This window comes from Mobula hypostoma, chromosome 1, assembly GCF_963921235.1.
Source record: "Mobula hypostoma chromosome 1, sMobHyp1.1, whole genome shotgun sequence".
Classification (NCBI taxonomy): domain Eukaryota; kingdom Metazoa; phylum Chordata; class Chondrichthyes; order Myliobatiformes; family Myliobatidae; genus Mobula; species Mobula hypostoma.
Genome location: NC_086097.1, coordinates 106,429,127 through 106,441,772, shown reverse-complemented (window position 1 = coordinate 106,441,772; position 12,646 = coordinate 106,429,127). Strand labels below are relative to the sequence as shown.

The window sequence follows — 12,646 nt, the reverse complement described above, 5'->3', positions numbered from 1 at the left end:
ATAGCGGTTAACTTCCGGTTAAGGTTTTCGTTTGTTTTTTTTATTGTTTATCCGTGTTTAATAAATGTTTAGTTGTTTTTATATAACCTGTCTCGATTGATATTCATTGTTGCCGGTTACGTAACACTTGTCATCCTAAACCCTGTGATCCTTGTCCTTCTTCTTTACGGGAATGTACAGGTCCTGTACACTGATCACTTTAAACCACTCCCGCATGAAGCATTTGGACTTACTGAATACTGGTTGCTCCCAGCCTACTCTCTTATCCATGTTGGAATTTTTCCTGTAATACCACGGACTTTTAGCTTGTTAAGCAGCCTCATGTATGGCACTTTTACAAAGCCTTTCCGAAAATCCAAGAACACAACATCAACTGACTCTCCTTTGTCTACCCTGCTTGTTATTTCTTCAAAGAATTCCAACAGATTTTCTGGCAAGATTTTCCCTTGAGGAAACCATGCTGACTACGGTCTATTTTATCATGTGCCTCCAGGTACCCTGAGACCTGATCCTTAATAATCAACTCCAACATCTTCCCAATCACTGAGATCAGACTAACTGGCCTATAGTTTCCTTCCTTCTACCTCTCTTCCTTCTTAAAGAATGGAGTGATATTTGCAATTTCCCAGTCTTCTGGAACCATTCCAGAATCTAGTTATTCTTGAAAGATCACTACTAATGCCTCCATAATCTTTTCAGCTACCTCTGTCAGCAGTCTGGGATGTACACCATTTGGCCCAGGTGACTTATCTACCTTCATACCTTTCAGTTTCCCAAGAAACTTCTCTCTAGTTATGGTAACTTCACACATTTCATGCCCCCGACACCTGGAACCTCCATCATATTGCTTGTGTCTTCCACAGTGAAAACTGATGCAAAATACTTATTCAATTTGTCCGCCATTTTGTTGTCTCCATTACTACCTTTCCAGTTTCGTTTACCGACAATCCAGTGTCCACGATCATTTCTCTTTTATATCTTAGGTATTTGAAGAAACTTTTGGTACCCTCTTTAATATTTTTAGCTAGCTTACTTTCATATTTCATCTTTACCTTGCTAATGACTTTTTTAGTTGCCTTCTATTCTTTGACTTCTCTTTTTAAAAGCTTTCCAATCCTCTAACTTCCCACTAATTTTTGCTCTATCTTTGACATTTATGTTGGCTTTGACTTCCCTTTTTAGACATGGTTGTGTCATCTTTCCTTTAGCGTACTTCTTCCTCTTTGGGATGTGCATCCTGTGCATTCTGAATTGCTTCCAGGATTTCCAGTAATTGCTGCTTAGCCATCATCCCTCTGTATCTGAAAATATCAAAACCTTAGGACGTAGTCCTGCCCTTTTCTCAACCAGGTGTCTGTAATGGCCACATTATAGTTCTGTGCTTGAATCCAGGCTTTATGTCTATCTGCTTTACCCATGATACTCTTGCCATTGTCCCACTGAATTTTCTAACATGGCCCAGCCCGTTCCTCAGTTCAGACTTACTTGATCTATCTTCTACTGTTCCCTAATCTCTCTGTTGACCTGCTGCTGTGGTTTCCAACCCCAATATTCTGATTTTAAACTCTCCCCTGTGGCATTTGCAAACCTCAATGCAACCTTTTTGGTATCCCTCCATTTTAGGCACAACCACTCCTTCTTGCATTGGTCCTACCCACCCTAGAATACAGCCCAGTGATCGATAGACCTGAAGCTGTACCCCCTGCCCTAGCTCCACACATCCAACTCCACTTTCTTCTTATCTCTTGCCTTTCTAGCACATGGCATGGTGAGTAATCCTGAGATTGTAATCCTCTTTTTAAAAATGTTCTATCTAGCTCTTTAAATTTTCTTTGCTGCCTATGTCATTGGTGCCAATATATTAGCCATGACCTCTGACTGTTCACTCTCCCCTTTCAGAATGTTCTGTGTTTTGCTCTGAGATATCCTTAACCCTTGTACCAAGAGTACTATCTGGACATAGCCAAAGGAACACTTGTGAAAGTAGAAGTCATGAACATTATAACTTCATCCAAGTCGTTTTATATGCAATCATTAGTGTTTGAACAACACCTGACAATATTTAACAATTATGGTAGCACTGAAAGGATGTGTGTTGTGAATAAAACTGAGTCACACTGGAAATACAGAAGTCTTTATTCACACAACAAACCTCCATGAGAGAGAGTCCAGGAGAATTCAAGAGAATCTTATTCTCCTGACAAAATGATGTTTTAAAATTTATTTAGAGATGCAGCACAGTAACAGGCCCAATGAGCCCTTACTGCCCTATTACACCCATGTGACTAATTACTCTTCTAACCCACACGTCTTTGGAATGTGGGAGGAAACAAGAGCACTCCAAAGAAACCCATGGGGTCATGGGGAGAACGTCCAAACTCCTTCCAGACAGTGTTGGGAATAGGACCTGGGTCGCTGGCACTAAAACGATGTGCTGCTGTGCTGCTGTGCTGCCCTAAACAGTGATTCTGCCCTTCTTTAACACAAAGGTGATAACAAACCATCATCTATAATTTCAATTGCTGTGATTACTGACTTACATTTAACGTTTCGACTATAGTCAGGGTGGGGGGGTGGTGAAGTGATTGTTTTCACTAGACACAAAGCATCAGTTGGAAGTTAAATTGTGAACAAGTTTTCATTCTTAGTTTGTTTATTACTTTAGGAAATCCATAATTATGCTGTCTATTGTGTCGTAACTCCAGAATATTCCCATAATATACATAAATATACGGTATGCTCTGGAGAATGTTATGACAGATTACATTTGGCATTAACGTTCTTCCTCTCCATGCCTTGTGGCGCATTAAGCGACAATCAATGCGTTTCTTTAGCATTTGTGTGTTTTTTGCAAGGCTGAGTTGCTAGCTTTGACGCTCAACCCAGCACAGATGGAAAGCGTGCAAGGAGCAGGCTGGATTCGAACCTGGAACCACTCACCTCATTGTGGATGCTGCTACACCAGCAGCCGGCTATTTGTCATTTAAGTAACCATTTTATATAATAAATATTACAAGTTTTGCAGTGACCTTAGTCCGAGAGTAAGCCCTACTTTTGTGTAATTAAAGAGCCTTGCTCTGTGGGGTCACAGCCAAGATATCAGAATGGAGAAGCTTTTCTCATTTTCTGAAAAGAGGTTCCTTTTTTCTTTAATATTCACAGTGATTGTTCCCACATTCTTGCAATTGAACTTTACTCTTTTCTGAAGTCCACTGTAGCTTATTTGACCTCTTCCTGCTTTGCCTACTGATTGTCAAACAACCTTATCAATATTTTCCTCCTGATCATTTCCCCAATTCACTCAGTCTTCTCTCTGAACCCGAATCCCTTTTCCCCACACATTTCCTCTCTTCACCTTTGAATACAGCTTACTCATCTTTTTCCACTGTTTCTGTCTCCTTACATGCCTTCTCCTACAACCAATCCCTCCCATAATGATCTTCCCAGTCCAATACCCTAATATTCCCCTGATAATATCCTTCCTAATTTACCTCTCCCCCGTGCCCTCACTCTGTGATTCTTCTCTTCTCTTACTAGAGTTTACCATCCATATTGTTGAGAGTTCAGAGCAAAGTGTACTTTGCAGTTGGGCACAAACCCATAGCCTAAAATACCAGATCTTCTATGCACAATTCTTTGAGTATCTTTAGAATATTGGATCTTTGTAGTTCCACACAATGGCTTTTTAACAAAATAGAACACATATTAATGAATTTGTATCCCTACGTCTGTGATGTTCACAAAGAAGGCTTTGCAGCATTTGCTGCCAAAGTGATAATATATTTTGATTTAAATCCAAGCCATTGGAGGTTTATTAATCTGATCCATTACCATTTGGAGACTTCTGATTTAGTAATTATTCTGTCAATCTAAATGCCTTTCTCTGTCCTCTGTTAAAACTCAACATGGGATTATATATTTTCAGCAGATGTATTGGGGGTTATGGTTCTGTGAAAATTAGTATTATTCATCAAGTTCTTAATCACAGAAAACAAACAGCATCTGTTTATTATCTCCCTTTGTACAGAAGACAAAAACTGCTGTCCCTATAGTGATGCATGCTGGTCCCAAGTGGCTGATGGATGTGACTTGGCGGGGAACAGATGACAACAACAACAACTGTGTTGTGTACAGCAAAGGTAAAGCACATTCTGTTGTCTTCTCATGTGAAATTATACATGTGAATTGATATAATATGTGCATTTGTAGAACAGAATTGCTTTATATCAGAAATGTGTTTCTTTACAGTTAATTTCCTTTTATCTAGATATTATGAGTACTACTACAATTTACCATAATCACTGCTTGTAATGGTGAGACATTAGAGAGTTATTATATTAAGCATACACTGCAAAAAAAGAATGTGTTAACAACAAAATATTGCATCTTTAATTCAAGAGGCACAGAGCAATCTAGGCCAACCCTCATTTTCAAAAAGAAATACAGATTTCTCAATGCACATATTTAGATAAAAATTCTATCGTAATGCAGTACTTGCCAGTTTTACAATAGAATCAATTTCAGTCAATTATATTACATCGAAGAGTGACTTTTCTCCCTAGCAGAATGGAGAGGGAATGATGTTGGATTTGCGGGATGGGGTGTATTTTCGAGTGCACTGGTTCAAAGGATTCCTTGTATTCTCTAGTTGATATATAGTCATTGTGAGTAGAACTATTCTGAAGACTGGAAGTAGTAAAATTGAGGCAAATTGCTCACTAAATTATATTAATGAAGTAAATAATAATGTAAGAGGTCAACAGATAATATCTGCTGTCTTAGTGAAGATTCTGTTGCAGATGATCTGATATGTAAAAACACGATAAAGCAAGCAAAGTTTGTGGTCCTAGTCAGTGACGATTACTTGAGCTATTGTTGTTTTATTTCATTGTCAGACTGTATTATGAGATTATAAATCCCTTTCTCACTGATGTTGTTGAGTTATATAAAATTGTAAGTCTTTACTTATGCAAGAAAATAATTACCTGACTTCCACCTTGCACTACAATCCAATGTTTGTTTTAATTATATTAACAGTATAACTTCCGTTCCATCCTATGGTGTGGGACATTGCCCCCCCCCACAAACTGGTTCATGTCCCATATCAAAGACTACATTTTACACTCTTAACTGAGATGATAAATACGTACATAAAAAGGAGAAAATCATTCTGTCCACACTATATCTTATCTATGTCCTTATATGATTGATGTCATCTCTTGCTGACTGTAATGTGAATATAGAAACATAGAAACATAGAAAATAGGTGCAGGAGTAGGCCATTCGGCCCTTCGAGCCTGCACCGCCATTTATTATGATCATGGCTGATCATCCAACTCAGAACCCCGCCCCAGCCTTCCCGCCATACCCCCTGACCCCCATAGCCACAAGGGCCATATCTAACTCCCTCTTAAATATAGCCAATGAACTGGCCTCAACTGTTTCCTGTGGCAGAGAATTCCACAGATTCATCACTCTCTGTGTGAAGAAGTTTTTCCTAATCTCGGTACTAAAAGGCTTCCCCTTTATCCTCAAACTGTGGCCCCTCGTTCTGGACTTCCCCAACATCGGGAATAATCTTCCTGCATCTAGCGTGTCCAATCCCTTTAGGATTTTATACGTTTCAATCAGATCCCCCCTCAATCTTCTAAATTCCAACGAGTACAAGCCCAGTTCATCCAGTCTATACTTAATTATTAAATATTTTCATGTAAGTTTACATAATAAAATGAGCACATTCACGATAACAACATTATCATTTAAGACTTATCTGTAAATTATATGTGATTGGCTGACTGAAGCTATGTCATTATAAATAGATTGCTGATTCACTTTGTCTTTATGTTGAATATTAGAATACACAAATCTGTATTGTTACAACATTGCAGATTTGAAGGCATTTCTTTATAGCTATTATACTGCAAATATAATATTAAAATGAATGTATTACTTTTGTCAGAATATGATTATGAATTAAGACTGTGTCCTTGAATATTTCCTAATTGTTGGTGTATGGGTGTCATGTTACTGTGAGTAACTTTCTGTGAGTTTGATGCAATTCACCCGTATGCTTACCTGGCCTGCTTATAGCTGACTTTAAAAGCCATTGAAAATGCCCCTGCTATATCCTGTTCGTGCATAGCCTGTCTGATCCATACTGGAGATAACTGTTGGCTGATTTGAACTTTGCATTGGCAAAACAAATGGGACAGAATGATTTGAAAAGATAATATTTTTAATTAATGTAAGTATTGCTGGCAAACCAGCATGATCTAATTCTGCTCCGATATCTTATGGTCTTGATTATTGACTGTCTCTGATTGCCTTTGAGAAGGGAAATTAATGTCTTAATAACTGCTACAATTCTTCTGGTGAATGTACTCCACTGTGCTGTTGAGATTGGAGTTCCAGAACATAGACCAGTGATGAGGAAGGGCTAACAATGTATTTCCAAGTCAGTATGTTGTGTGACTGTAGGGAAAAATACAAGTGATGATGTTTTCATGCCCCTAAAGACCTTGGAGGATATTAAGATTCATACATTTGGGGAGTGCTGTTATATAGTACATAGTACAGCTGCGATGAGCTGACAGGTGATGCAAATGTGTTATTTTGTGAATGTGTTATCATTATGACAGGTTGCATTTTTTCCTAATTGAGGCCAAACCTCTTCATTGTTATTCAAGCTTTGTTTATTCAGGCAAACAGAGAGTATTCCATTACCTTACTGGATGGGGCTCTGTGGATGGTGGAAACAGGATGGAGTACCAACACTCAGCACAGGATATCCAGCCTCTAACCTGGTCAAAGTGCTTATGTGGCTGACCCAGCTCAGTTTCTGATCAACTTCTATTGCAATACAGAGAGATTCTACTCAGCCTCATGTCTTGAGGCAAAAATAAATGTCACACAAAAGCAGGGACTTCAGAAATCTAATGAAATTGTTGGGAAAAGAGTATTATCTGAGGATTTCAATAATTATTTGGATTATTTGGATCATCTAGACTAAGGAGGGAGTTTGCCTCAACGGTGGTGAAAGAGAGGATGCCAGAATTGACTGCTGAGGGATAGTATGCAAAGGTGGAAAAAGAGAAGTTGCGTAACTGAAAGAGGAGCAGACTGAATAGGATCGGGGTGAGGAGGATGCTTTAAGAGCAGAGGAGGGAAATCTATCAATCTATCTGCATTACTATTAAATGACAAGTGATCGTACTGGGAGGAGTGCATGCAGTATTGGTGGTAGAGTGAAGTTTGTAGAGTGGCGGGGAAGAATCTGTCATAATGAAATACAAGTCTGTACACTTGGTGAGGCTATAGGATTACCATAGAAGTTGTAGAACACATCAGCCAGACACAGATCCATCGGCCAAACTATTATTCTGCCTAGTCCCAACAACCTCCGCCTGGACCATAGCCCTCCGTACCCCTCGCATCTGTATATCTATGCAAATTTCTCTTAAATGTTGAAATCAGACCCACATCCATCACTTCTGTGGTTGCTCGTTCCACACTCTGAGTGAAGAAATTCCACCTCATGCTCTCTTTAAACATTTCACCTTTCACCCTTAACCTCCAGTTCTAGTCTCACTCAACCTTAGTGGAAAAAGTCTGCCTGCATTTACCTGATCTGTACCCCTTAATATTTTGTATACCTCTATCAAATCTCCCCTCATTCTCCTATGCTCCAGGTAATGAAGTCCTGACCTGTTCAACCTTTTTCTAGAGTTCATGTTCTCAAGTCTGCACAGCATCCATGTGTTTGTATTAATGACAGGGAAGTGAGATACAATATAAAATCAATATAACTGAGCTTTTGTAGATTTATCAGGTAAAATTGTTAGTCAAGAACAACATTAGTCATCTTAAATAATAATGTTGATATGAATGCAGATGAAGTAGGTGCTGAATAATTACTATGTTAATAATTATTCTGTGGTAGAGAATAATATAAAGGACATGCTAACTGACTGCATCACCGTCTGGTGTGGGGGAAGCGGTGTGGGGGGCACTGCACAAGATCAAAAAAAGCTGCAGAAAGTTGTGCTCCATCATGAGCTCCATTCGAAGAAGGAGTCTGAGAGTCTGAGTGGGAGTGCCGAAAAAGAGATTTTTGAAATTTTCGTTATTTTTTTTCTCCAACGGCTTTCTGAGAGGCGGGACTGCGCAGGCATGTGACGTCGGGCAGTGCAACGCGGCAGATTTAAAAGGGCAGACATCCTGCTTTGGATTTGATTCGAAGAAGGAGTCTGAGAGTCTGAGTGGGAGTGCCGAAAAAGAGATTTTTGAAATTTTCGTTATTTTTTTTCTCCAACGGCTTTCTGAGAGGCGGGACTGCGCAGGCGTGTGACGTCGGGCAGTGCAGCGCGGCAGATTTAAAAGGAACAAAGCCTCAGAGAGCGGGCAGCGTAGTTTGCGGGCGGCGGAGTGAGCCGGGAGCAGAGTGAAGACTTAAGGGCTTCGGCTCACCGGGCTTAGGCGGAAGCGGGCGAGGCGAGGAAGGTTTGACATTCATTTTCTGTTGCTATTTGAGGAGAGGGGCATTATGACTGTGAGGGCAGTTTGCTGTTCTCGATGTCGGATGTGGGAGGCCCTGGAGTCTCCAAGTCTCCCGGACGTCTACATCTGCGCCAAGTGCATCGAGATGCAGCTCCTAAGGGACCGCGTTACGGAACTGGAGCTGCAGCTCGATGACCTTCGTCTGGTCAGGGAGAGCGAGGAGGTGATAGAGAGGAGTGGAAGGCAGGTGGTCACGCCGGGGCCACGGGAGGCAGACAAGTGGGTCACGGTTAGGAGGGGGAAGGGGAAAAGGCAGGTGATGGGGAGTACCCCGGCGGCTGTGCCCCTTAACAACAGGTACTCCTGTTTGAGTACTGTTGGGGGGGACAGCTTACCCGGGGGAAGCGACAGGGGCCCTGCCTCCGGCACAGAGTCTGGCCCTGTAGCTCAGAAGGGTAGGGCAAGGAAGAGGAGGGCAGTTGTGATAGGGGACTCGATAGTAAGGGGGTCAGATAGGCGATTCTGTGGACGCAGTCCAGAGACTCGGATGGTAGTTTGCCTCCCTGGTGCCAGGGTCCGGGATATTTCTGATCGTGTCCAAGATATCCTGAAGTGGGAGGGTGAAGAGCCAGAGGTCCTGGTACATATAGGTACCAATGACATAGGTAGGAAAAGGGATGAGGTCCTGAAAGAAGAATATAGGGAGCTAGGAAGGGAGTTGAGAAAAAGGACCGCAAAGGTAGTAATCTCGGGATTACTGCCTGTGCCATGCGACAGTGAGAGTAGGAATGCGATGAGGTGGAGGATAAATGCGTGGCTGAGGGATTGGAGCAGGGGGCAGGGATTCAAGTTTTTGGATCATTGGGACCTCTTTTGGCGCAGGTGTGACCTGTACAAAAAGGACGGGTTACACTTAAATCCTAGGGGGACCAATATCCTGGCAGGGAGATTAGCGGGGGCTACTGAGGTGACTTTAAACTAGAATGGTTGGGGGGTGGGAATCAAATTAAAGCGGCTAGGTGTGAGGAGGTTAGTTCACAACAGAGGGATGGGAACCAGTGCAGAGAGACAGAGGGGTGTAAAGTGAGCGTAGAAGCAAAAAGTACAAAGGGGAAAAGTAAAAGTGGCAGGCCGACAAATCCAGGGCAAGCATTAAAAAGGGCTAAGAGAGTTGTAAAAGAGCGCCTGAAGGCTTTATGTGTCAATGCAAGGAGCATTCGTAATAAGGTGGATGAATTGAAAGTGCAGATTGTTATTAATGATTATGATATAGTTGGGATCACAGAGACATGGCTCCAGGGTGACCAGGGATGGGAGCTCAACGTTCAGGGATATTCAATATTCAGGAGGGATAGACATGAAGGAAGGGGAGGTGGGGTGGCGTTGCTGGTTAAAAAAGAGATTAACGCAATAGAAAGGAAGGACATAAGCCGGGAAGATGTGGAATCGATATGGGTAGAGCTGCGTAACACTATGGGACAGAAGACGCTGGTGGGAGTTGTGTACAGGCCACCTAACAGTAGTAGTGAGGTCGGAGATGGTATTAAACAGGAAATTAGAAATGTGTGCAATAAAGGAACAGCAGTTATAATGGGTGACTTCAATCTACATGTAGACTGGGTGAACCAAATTGGTAAAGGTGCTGAGGAAGAGGATTTCTTGGAATGTATGCGGGATGGTTTTTTGAACCAACATGTCGAGGAACCGACTAGAGAGCAGGCTATTCTGGACTGGGTTTTGAGCAATGAGGAAGGGTTAATTAGCGATCTTGTCGTGAGAGGCCCCTTGGGTAAGAGTGACCATAATATGGTGGAATTCTTCATTAACATGGAGAGTGACGTAGTTAATTCAGAAACAAAGGTTCTGAACTTAAAGAGGGGTAACTTTGAAGGTATGAGACGTGAATTAGCTAAGATAGACTGGCAAATGACACTTCAAGGATTGACGGTGGATATGCAATGGCAGGCATTTAAAGGTTGCATGGATGAACTACAACAATTGTTCATCCCAGTTTGGCAAAAGAATAAATCAAGGAAGGTAGTGCACCCGTGGCTGACAAGAGAAATTAGGGATAGTATCAATTCCAAAGAAGTAGCATACAAATTAGCCAGAGAAAGTGGCTCACCTGAGGACTGGGAGAAATTCAGAGTTCAGCAGAGGAGGACAAAGGGCTTAATTAGGAAGGGGAAAAAAGATTATGAGAGAAAACTGGCAGAGAACATAAAAACGGACTGTAAAAGCTTTTATAGATATGTAAAAAGGAAAAGACTGATAAAGACAAATGTAGGTCCCCTGCAAACAGAAACAGGTGAATTGATTATGGGGAGCAAGGACATGGCAGACCAATTGAATAATTACTTTGGTTCTGTCTTCACTAAGGAGGACATAAATAATCTTCCAGAAATAGTAAGGGACAGAGGGTCCAGTGAGATGGAGGAACTGAGCGAAATACATGTTAGTAGGGAAGTGGTGTTAGGTAAATTGAAGGGATTGAAGGCAGATAAATCCCCAGGGCCAGATGGTCTGCATCCCAGAGTGCTTAAGGAAGTGGCCCAAGAAATAGTGGATGCATTAGTGATAATTTTTCAAAACTCGTTAGATTCTGGACTAGTTCCTGAGGATTGGAGGGTGGCTAATGTAACCCCACTTTTTAAAAAAGGAGGGAGAGAGAAACCGGGGAATTATAGGCCGGTTAGCCTAACGTCGGTGGTGGGGAAACTGCTGGAGTCAGTTATCAAGGATGTGATAACAGCACATTTGGAAAGCGGTGAAATGATCGGACAAAGTCAGCATGGATTTGTGAAAGGAAAATCATGTCTGACGAATCTCATAGAATTTTTTGAGGATGTAACTAGTAGAGTGGATAGGGGAGAACCAGTGGATGTGGTATATTTGGATTTTCAAAAGGCTTTTGACAAGGTCCCACACAGGAGATTAGTGTGCAAACTTAAAGCACACGGTATTGGGGGTAAGGTATTGGTGTGGGTGGAGAATTGGTTAGCAGACAGGAAGCAAAGAGTGGGAATAAACGGGACCTTTTCAGAATGGCAGGCGGTGACTAGTGGGGTACCGCAAGGCTCAGTGCTGGGACCCCAGTTGTTTACAATATATATTAATGACTTGGATGAGGGAATTAAATGCAGCATCTCCAAGTTTGCGGATGACACAAAGCTGGGTGGCAGTGTCAGCAGTGAGGAGGATGCTAAGAGGATGCAGGGTGACTTGGATAGGTTGGGTGAGTGGGCAAACTCATGGCAGATGCAATTTAATGTGGATAAATGTGAAGTTATCCACTTTGGTGGCAAAAATAGGAAAACAGATTATTATCTGAATGGTGGCCGATTAGGAAAAGGGGAGGTGCAACGAGACCTGGGTGTCATTATACACCAGTCATTGAAAGTGGGCATGCAGGTACAGCAGGCGGTGAAAAAGGCGAACGGTATGCTGGCATTTATAGCGAGAGGATTCGAGTACAGGAGCAGGGAGGTACTACTGCAGTTGTACAAGGCCTTGGTGAGACCACACCTGGAGTATTGTGTGCAGTTTTGGTCCCCTAATCTGAGGAAAGACATCTTTGCCATAGAGGGAGTACAAAGAAGGTTCACCAGATTGATTCCTGGGATGGCAGGTCTTTCATATGAAGAAAGACTGGATGAACTGGGCTTGTACTCGTTGGAATTTAGAAGATTGAGGGGGGATCTGATTGAAACGTATAAGATCCTAAAGGGATTGGACAGGCTAGATGCGGGAAGATTGTTCCCGATGTTGGGGAGGTCTAGAACGAGGGGTCACAGTTTGAGGATAGAGGGGAAGCCTTTTAGGACCGAGGTTAGGAAAAACTTCTTCACACAGAGAGTGGTGAATCTGTGGAATTCTCTGCCACAGCAAACTGTTGAGGCCAGTTCATTAGCTATGTTTAAGAGGAAGTTAGATATGGCCCTTGTGGCTACAGGGGTCAGGGGGTATGGAGGGAAGGCTGGGTTCTGAGTTGGATGATCAGCCATGATCATAATAAATGGCGGTGCAGGCTCGAAGGGCCGAATGGCCTACTCCTGCACCTATTTTCTATGTTTCTATGTTTCTATCATGGGCACTAGGCCCCATAGTATCCAGGACATCTTCAAGGATCAGTGCCTCAAAAAGGCGGCAT

The 12,646-nt window shown here is 42.1% G+C and overlaps 1 protein-coding gene across 1 annotated transcript in view; it reads left to right on the top strand.

The window, feature by feature from the left end:
• The window catches only part of zfpm2a (zinc finger protein, FOG family member 2a), a 1,018,220-nt gene that overhangs the window by 671,877 nt on the left and 333,697 nt on the right, over window positions 1–12,646 (top strand). The window contains exon 5 of the mRNA XM_063033489.1: window positions 4,028–4,139. Within this exon, the coding sequence (XP_062889559.1) occupies window positions 4,028–4,139 (112 nt within the window). The remainder of the gene's footprint in view (window positions 1–4,027; window positions 4,140–12,646) is intronic.